The following is a 9592-nucleotide window of genomic DNA, read 5'->3' as shown; positions in this document are numbered from 1 at the left end:
ATATCTTAAATGGCTAAAAGTGAATTGTTTATATTGTTTTTAGAGATTGACTAAAAGCCTCCTGAAAATGCTCTTAAAGGGCAAACAATAAGCTATTTAAAAAGTCAACGAAACTCAATTAGATTGTGTGCATGAACGCTAAAGCCAGATAAACCATTCTTTTGATAAACTTTCATTATTGTACATCTAAGTTGTATAAAAAAAATATCAATGTGCTCTTAGTTCATAATAATGTTAACAATTAATTTCAACATTGGGTTGAGATCAACAAATTAGATGAAGAAGAAGAAAAATGGAAAATAAGAAACAGAGATTGAATCATTTAGATAACAAACAACAGAAATCCACTCTAGAATTTCCAGAAAAACACAATTCAAGGTTGGGTTTTAATTCAAATGTTTAATTCATATTTGCTTGAGGCTATTTTTCCAAATCATGACAAGGCGAAGCAATCAGTATAGGAATCAAGTTTTAATGAAAAAAACATTAGAGGGAAATTTTGACATGAGACTGATGAAAAACTTACTGAGGGAAGAGGAAGAAGGAACGATAGTGATAGTAGTAGAAGAAGAGAAGGGAGAGAGGTATTTTAGAAATATTTCAACATTGTTTCTTTTGATTTATGGTGTTTTTTAAATAATAAGTGTATTTGATATTTGAGTAAAAAAGTTGTTTTCTGATAAAACGGAATAAAAAGAAATAAATAGATTGTACAATTGGCCTGCAAAGAGTAAAATTTGGTAGTGCAAGCAAACATTTTTATATGTTGCTTTAATTCATACAAAAAAGACATGGTTTATCATAATTTGTCCTTCGTTTAAAAGGCATAACAATAGTTTTCTGAATCTGATATTTGTTGACCGTTATCATACACACAGAACAGAACAGAAGCTTCAGTAAGCTCAGACTACTAACTGATTTAGCTAACAGTTTAAGAAACATAAACCGCCAATTAATTGATTTGAAACTCTCCACTGGCGTGAACCTCCTTCACTCTCTTCTCATATTCATCTTCTTCATCATCTTCCTCCACTTCTGCCTCCACGTCTTCCTCCTCTTCATCTTCTGTTCCCCAACCGAACCCCTTTACCGCCACAGATGATGTAGGTCGGCTTCTGGCCTCAGAAACAATCTTCATTATCTCCTCCACGCTTTGAACAGAATAGCTGGGATTATCTCTCTGGTAGTGACTCGCCTGACCTGCCTCTTTTAGCTCCTTTGGCAAATTCTTTAAGAACCACGGGTGGTTTTTTATCTCTTTAATTGAAATCCTCTGCACCAAAATTATACATTTTGTTTGCATTGTGACATAGCCAGATTACAAATACATTTCAGCTAATTAGATTAAACAATTCTGACTTCTCTCAACTTAAGTTTTCATCTTTTATTTGCACGGATGGAGTCCTTAAATCATTTCTAAACTTACCCATTGAAATCACTTATAAACCCTACACAATAAGTCTTTGGTCATGTATAAACCCTACAGGTTAAGCCCTTGATTAAAAGGAATCAATGCCTAGGTTTATAATTGATTAAAAGTGACTCAATCAGGAGCCTCAAGATGCTCTAATCAAAACTAATTTTGCACATCATGTGGCTAAATTGCAAAATTCTGAAACTAAAATTACTAGTGTCAAATGAAGCATACTCTCAAAGGATTTGCAACGAATATGCGAGACAGAAGATGTCTGCACTCTTGAGACACGTGAACATAGTCAGGGATTTTATATTGGACAGCCATAATTCTCTGCAGCGAAAAAGATAATAGGAGCAAAAGTGATTAGGCAAACAGAACATTCAAATTAAAAGGAGGGAGGGAGTTATATCCACCTGAATTGTTTTCCGGAAATTCTTAGGGTCATCTTGATCTTCAAAAGGATAAGCTCCCACTAGCATCACATAGAGTGTAACTCCACATGACCATACATCTGCCAACTGGAGAGGAAAAAACACACAAACAAAGAAGAACCCATAAACATATTAAAAGTGAACTAGATGATAATATGATTCTCTACCTCACATAATTTGCATAGTGAAGTCGTTAACCTTAACAACAAGTAAAACTCAGAGCAATGGATGAGAAATCATTAGGGGGGTATATTGCTAACCACAACTGAAATGCTTTCGAACATCAATAAGCCATGGATCAATTAAGTTATGTTCAATCTTTAAGCAATAAGGCCAATGTTGAGCCCATTGATTTCTAATGGAGATTCCTAACAAGATACTTTAACATATTATTATCCTTACAAACAATATAACCCAGTAGTATGTATATATCATGCTCTTGAATGCTAACTAGTTTAATCCACTTTCAAGTTATTTCACTATAGGATCTTACAAATAAAAATGCTTTATACATTGAGCATTTTTATTATTATTAAATTGGCAATTGAACATATGATGACAGGAATTCAAGCTATCATTATTTTCTTCCTCTTTCTTTTTGTAATAACTTTTTCCTCCAAAAATATATACAAGTCAAACCTCTAAGAGTAATAAGTACACCTTGCAATATTGACAAAAGAAAGCAGAGCAGCTCAGGTGGCAAGAAAACTTAAGTTCTTCAATAGTTAGCCATATGGCCAACTGGCAAATTTTGGTCAAACATGAATCATTAAATTCAAGCAAACCATACAACCATGCACTTTCACCAAAATTTAGGAATAAAAATAAAAGGATAGGCACCAAAAAACAAGTGCACATGCAAATGCATTTTAAAATTGAGACAGTCAATAGGATACCACTTGGGATTGGCTTACAGTTGGGGGCTATGACTTTAAGGTTTACGCCTTAATAATAATAATAATAATAATAATAATAATAATAATAAAGTCTCCAAGAAGACAGACTTGCATGTGCCTTTAAAGTTCTCAATGTCAAGAAAATGACAAAAGTCCTGAAACTGGCAAATTTGAGTCTATCCATACAGAGAGATGGGTTCACACTGATGGAAGTTAGCGCCATCCCTTCATTTATGGTTGCATACAACAAGATAGAGAACATCATGATAATAATAGTACTAAATTTCATAATAATAACAAAAAATAAAAATAAGAACAAACCTTGCCATCATATTCTCGCCTTTGGAGAACTTCTGGTGCTATGTATGCTGGAGTTCCTACAGTTGATTTTGGCCTAGAGTGCAAAACTGATGACTATGGCCATACCCAAATTGGAAGTAATGTGTCAATAAGATCGAAAGCTGAATTAATAAAATTAAAAAACATGAAGATTTTGATTTCTATACCTTGGAATAACCAAAATCGCATATTTTTAGTCGAGGTGCGGGGCTTCCATCTAGTAAAGTATTTTCCAGTTTCAAATCTCTATGGCAAATTTGCTGTTTCATAAAGAAAAGAGAAGCAGAATAACAAGTGTTCACCACTATTATGCAACAGCATGGAACAACATAGTTTAAAATTTTAAGTTTGATTTGATTATACCATGAAGTGACAATAATCAACTCCGGAGATCAGCTGCTGAAAGAAATATCTAGCCTGAAGAATTAACGAGAAAGAAATATATTAATTAAAATCCAAACAAGTTAAGTGAGGTTGAGATAAAGAGAGAAAGTTAACCTCATCTTCACTGAATCTACCAGCATTGCAGATTCGTTCAAATAATTCCCCACCAGCTGCATACTCCATCACAATGGCCAAATGGGTGGGGGTCAAAACCACCTATGAATTATGAATTATTTAAACAATAGAATTAGAACCTAACGGAATTACGGAAAATTCAAATAAAAATATATGTTTGAGTTTGCTTGCCTCCTTGAAACGGATAATATTGGGATGCCTGAGTGATCTGTGATTTATGATCTCTCTTGCCACATTTTCATCTATCTGTAAAAGCATGGAAAGTTGGAGAAAAATGGGAAATCAGAAACAAAGGAAAAGAGAAATGAATTTCAAGTATCGGATTGAATCCCATAGAATTAAAAGACGTAACTCGAGAAAAAATAATCGATTCCGTAGTCCAACTAATTATAATGACAAACAAACACAGAATCGTATTGAATTCGGAAAGAGAAATGATGTCGAGAAAACAAACCTTGTGACCTCGCTCAATGTATTTCATGGCAACAAGCTCTTTGGTTTCTTTATGCCTCAAAAGCCTTGCAATACCGAAATTGCCGGCACCCAAATCTTTCATCAACTCATATTTATCCATCTTCAACCCAGAAATACACAAAATCTCTGCAGAATCTTGGGTAAGAATTCTATGGAATACACATGCATATATAATGGGTTTGAAAATTAGAGGAAACTAGGAATTGAAAATGGAAAAAAAAAAAACCCAAGTAGGATCCAAATCTGTAAAGGAAAAAGAGAAAAGATGGCAGCTGGGAAATATCAATATGAGTGAGAAAATGGAAGTGTTGGAGAAAGAGAGTGAGCGCACGTGGAGGGGGCGATATTAAAGAGAGAGAGAGAGAGGGAAGAGAATCCCATCCATCACCATTGAATAGATTCATCGTCGCCTTCAAATATTTTATAAAATTATATTTTTGTTGGATCTGTAAAAACGCCGTTCTGATAGGAGACACAATGCGCCCATTCTGACTTTATGCATGGTGAGTGATCGCCATTTTTATAAGGAATCACCCCTCAGATTCTTCTATTATTTATTAGTATTTACTTTTAGAATTTTTTTTTTCTTTTTAAAAAGAAACAATATATTTTCATAAAGTTGAGGACAATAAAACCTTTTCCATTTGTGATTGTGATTGTGATTGTAGGCTCTAGATTTAAAAAGTAAGTTGTTTTATATAGAAAACAAAGAGAAATAGAAACATCATATTCATCAACCAACACCTGATCAATAGAATAGATTGCACAATCAAGATAAGAGACACCCCAAGCCTTCAACTTATTGTCCAGAGAGACGATAGTCCGAACCTACCTACTCATCAACACATCTCCCCAAAGTGATATCATCATTATAATGGCCCAATCATGCAAATTCTCCCTAATCAATCAACAAAGATCACTGACTCATACACATTGACGTCCACTCTTATACGGTCTTACTTATACCTTGAATCACCATCAATACTATCATAAAGAGAGTAAATGTACCTAGACCAATAAGGTTATCTTGTGGTCCAATCAAACCAACATCCCTAAAATATACATGCAACCCGTCATTTATTCCCGACTCGGACACACCCACGTGGGAACCTATTAAAATCTAAGCTACCCCTAAACTACTATAAATACCATTAAGGCTTGTTTAGTTTGCGGAACAAAGGAGAATGTAATAGTTATTTCTAAAAAATGAGTATTCCAACATTTGATTAAAAAACTTTTATGGAATAATCATTCTTCATTTTAATTCCGGGATAGCTATTTCTGAGATTATATTTTTTTAATTTACAAAACTACCCTCCATTAAATATCTACTCTCTAACCAATTTCTCAAATCCTATAAATTTTATCAAATACATAATTTATATCTTAAAAAATGGAAAAAATGGGAAAAACGTTAAAAAACGTAAAAATGCGAAAAATGTGAATAATGCGAAAACGTTACAAAACATGAAAATAAGCAAAAAAAAAAAAAGCGAAAAACATGAAAACGTGAAGCGCAAAAAACACGAAAAAGAGAAAAAAAATGCAAACACACGAAAAAACACAAAACATGAATAATACGAAAAAATGACAAAACACAAAAAATACAAAAAAAAACAGAAAAATGTGAAAAATTACGAAAAACATAAAAAATACTAAAACACAAAAACGTGACAAAACGTGAAAAACGCGATAAACATAAAAATGCAAAAAACACAAACAAAACACAAACACCAGAGAAACCCAAAACACATGAAAAAGTACAAAAAAAAACATAAAAAATGTGAATAACAAGAAAAAGTAACAAAATACGAAAAATATAAAAACATAAAAAAATATGAAACCAGGGAAAAAGGGGAAAAACTGAAAAACAAAAATGTGAAAACATGAAAAATGCAAAAACTAAAAAAACACAATAACGTGAATAACACGAAAACATGAGAAAACGTGAAAGTACGAAAATGTGAACAAACGCGTAAAGCAAGAAAACTTGAAAATACAAAAAAACGTAAAAAAATGCAAAAAACAGGAAAATATGAAAAAACATTATGAACGCATTTTTTTAAATTTTTGTGTTTTAACATTAAAAATGTTTTTGGCATTTTTTTTTAAAGTTTTCGTGTTTTTCGCCTTTTTTTGGCGTTTTGCACTTTTTTCACGTTTTCGTGTTTTTCCATCTTTTCATGTTTTCATGCTTTTAACATTCTTTTACTTTTCGTGATTTTCACATTTTTCCACTTTTTGTGTTTTCATGTTTTCGTGCTTTTTCCATATTTACACATTTTCGTGTTTTTAATAATTTTTCATGTTTTATTTATTTATTTTTTGTGTTTTTTTACGTTTTTTTGTTTTCCATATTTTTTTATGTTTTCGTATTTTTTAACGTTTTTTATGAAGTGCTTTCCATATTTTTCACGTTTTTTTTATGTTTTTCGTGTTTTTTTTGTTATTAACTCGTTTATATGTTTTTCGCGTTTTCACAATTTTCCACTTTTATTTCGTTTTTTATTTTGCTTTTACGTTTTTTCTTTGCATTTTACTATTTTCCACCTCTTTTTTGTGTTTGTACAATTTTCATGTTTTTATTGTTTTTTCGTTTTTAATGTTTTTTTCTATTTTTCGTGTTCTTTTTCTGTCTTTCATGTTTTCCATTTTTTTTATATTTTAAAAAATAATATGTATTACATTTGAAGGCACTAATGTCTTTTGAATAAAAAATTATCTACTCCATTCTATCTTATTCAACCAACCAAACATATGAATAGTTATTCCTAAAGAATGTTTATTTCATTCTTTGATATTCTATCATTTGGAATATCATTCTATTCCATTCCACGAACCAGACGGCACCTAAAGTTATTCACTCAGCTACTCTAAAGTTTATTTCTCACTCAGTACTATCTTTCACTGGCTTAAGCATTGGAGTGGGGTCACAGGTCATTGGCCCATCCTCTGACTACTTTTCTGTCCCATTTCAGGTGATTAGTATGATCAATAAGCTAAGTTTTAAATATAGACAACACAAACATTTCAGGTTAACAACAAACCTCTTTCATTAAACAACTCACACATGAAGTCCATCTTATTTAGAGTACACAATCTTGTCATCCTGTAGATGGAAATGTACATAATTACTAGTGGGAAAATAGCCATAGTGACGTGATGCTCGTAAAATATATAGTAGTTAATAGGACAAGTGTATCCTATCGCAACAAGTAATAAAATGCTAAGCACGAGATCGAACACATGGACTATTTATCATAACTAGTAGACCTAAGGAAGCCAATGTAATTGTTCAAAAGGTTGAATAAGTTTGTTGAATGATTTTGTAAGTAAAATACTAAAAATAAAGAGTATGAGCGTTTAACAGGAGAGAATTAGAATTAATGGATAAAATAACCTAAGATGGGGATTCCTTTGATTGGATCCTATGTATGGTTTACGGGGATTCGGGTTTATATCCTAACGATAATTGACGGTAATCACCAAGTTAACGACGTGAAGATGGCCAGTCTCATGTAGTCTATTCACACGCATTCGGTTAACGCTTGATTAGGCATATAACCTAGGTCATACAAAGCATTATGTTCTATGGTGATTAAGGCTAAAGTTGTAGCCCAGCCACAAGACCGCACTCCTAGTGGTCTCTAGCGAGGTCAGACTATACAAGTTTGGATTAGATAGTCTCATTGGTCAAGTGTCCTATCTATCTATAATCCTATATTTATCAGGTTCAAGGCATTAAGTTTCACATAAATGAATATCAGGCTAGTTCATCATCATCGAATCTCATTCTAGCAATAATCCTATCCCTGGTAAATCTAGGACATTAAGCATGCATAGTCTGATCAACTGAAAACAGTTTCATAAATCCTAAGTCCCTAATCATACATAGTTTACACAATAAATCTCATCCCCATCCCAGATTGGATGGGGATTAGTTCATAAATAAACCAATCACATAATTAAAGCACAAAATATCAACAGAAATCATCATTAAATCAAAATAGCAAAAGTATAAGACAGAGTGAGGAGTTAGAATTCCAAAACCCGGTTTTGTCTGATCCGATTACAAAAGATGAGAGAACTCTCCTCTAACGATCTTCACAAAGCAAAATAAATAACAATCGAACTACGCTATAAATGGAAAACTGAAAAAGGAAGAAAAGAAAGGGAAGAAGAGATCCCTAAAATAAGAAATTGAGGTCCTATTTATAGTGCTCAACACCCTTGGGGGCAATTTTGGCCTTTTTTAGGTTAAATTCGCGCTCTTGGGGTCAAGAGACGTTGTGCGAATGCTGCCCAGCGTGTCGTCTTGCCGAGACACAAGGTGTCTCGGTGAGACAGTGGGTGTCTCATCGAGACGTCGTGTGGATGGTTCTGTCTCGCCGAGACAGATCTCCCAAAGGAGGTAATAGTCATATTTTGCCCACTTTGGTCCCTGTTGACTCCGGAAAGTGCTCTGATGGTCCATGGTCAATCCAAAAGTGCTCCAATGGTCCCTAGTTTGGGTCGAAAATCTGTGAATAGTACTCGAAAGTTCCTGAAAACGCCAATATTGCCATAAACAAGGGAAAACACTCAATTTAACTAAAACTAAACAAAATAATATAAGAATTAAATAGAAATGAAGTAAAAACAAACCAAATTAGTCCTAAAAACCCTATAAAATATGGAGCTATCATGACGCCTCAATAGCGACGCCTCTCGTAATGACTATCAATAGAGACCGTCTATGTAACTTGAATCACAAATAATTGTCAATAGCGACAGACATATGTACTAGACGTCCTATTGATGGGTTAATAGTGGCGCTCCTAATAAATATTATTGATCCTATAATTTAAATGAATTTATAAATAGCAAAGCACATAGATAACATACATCACTATTGATTGGATAATAATGACACTCATAAGTATCGTGCGTCGCTATTAACCCTTATATTAATTTTATATCAAAGTGAATATATCAATAGCGACACTCAGAAGGTAAAGCACGTCGCTATTGATGCTTATATAATTTTCTAATTTAAATTGGTTAATAGCATCGTGTGAATTGATAAATTGGAAACATAATTGTTTTCTTCGTTTTCACACGGTGTGTGGAGTTACCCACACGCCGTGTGATTACATTGATATTGATTTTATTATTTAATTTAATATGAAAAAGGGGATCAATAGTGACGAGCGTGGGAATCACGCGTCGCTATTAACCCTTATTTTAAGTCTACGCCATGTACTAATTTCTATATTAGTATATGATTTACTAAATGTTTCTATTATTTTCTATATTACTTTATTATTTACAATAATATATCGATTAGATTATTAATTAATTAATTATTAGATTCTTCTCCTTCTGAACCTTTTGTTGAATTCTATATTCTTCACATTTTTTCATAAGACAGGCTTTTAAAACTCTTATTCTTTCTCCTAATGTATTTTCTTTTGGTTCTGACTAAGTATATTCTTTTGAAACTTCCATGTTATATGAGTTTGGTAAGTGGTCATAAT

General features: G+C 32.7%; 1 protein-coding gene across 1 annotated transcript; it reads right to left on the bottom strand.

Moving 5' to 3' along the window:
- Positions 1–709: 709 nt before the first annotated feature.
- LOC136230761 (serine/threonine-protein kinase SAPK7) lies at positions 710–4516 on the bottom strand. Its single transcript, XM_066019930.1, has 9 exons — positions 4057–4516; positions 3774–3848; positions 3582–3683; positions 3447–3500; positions 3251–3343; positions 3066–3158; positions 1831–1935; positions 1649–1747; positions 710–1273 (listed from the first exon to the last, which is right to left on the bottom strand). Exons 1-9 carry the CDS (start codon positions 4174–4176, stop codon positions 953–955), a joined length of 1062 nt encoding a protein of 353 aa, XP_065876002.1. The 5' UTR covers positions 4177–4516; the 3' UTR covers positions 710–952.
- Between the last annotated feature and the right edge of the window lie 5076 nt (positions 4517–9592).

This window comes from Euphorbia lathyris, chromosome 5 (genome assembly GCF_963576675.1).
Source record: "Euphorbia lathyris chromosome 5, ddEupLath1.1, whole genome shotgun sequence".
NCBI lineage: Eukaryota > Viridiplantae > Streptophyta > Magnoliopsida > Malpighiales > Euphorbiaceae > Euphorbia > Euphorbia lathyris.
This window is presented reverse-complemented; position numbering and strand designations above follow the sequence as displayed.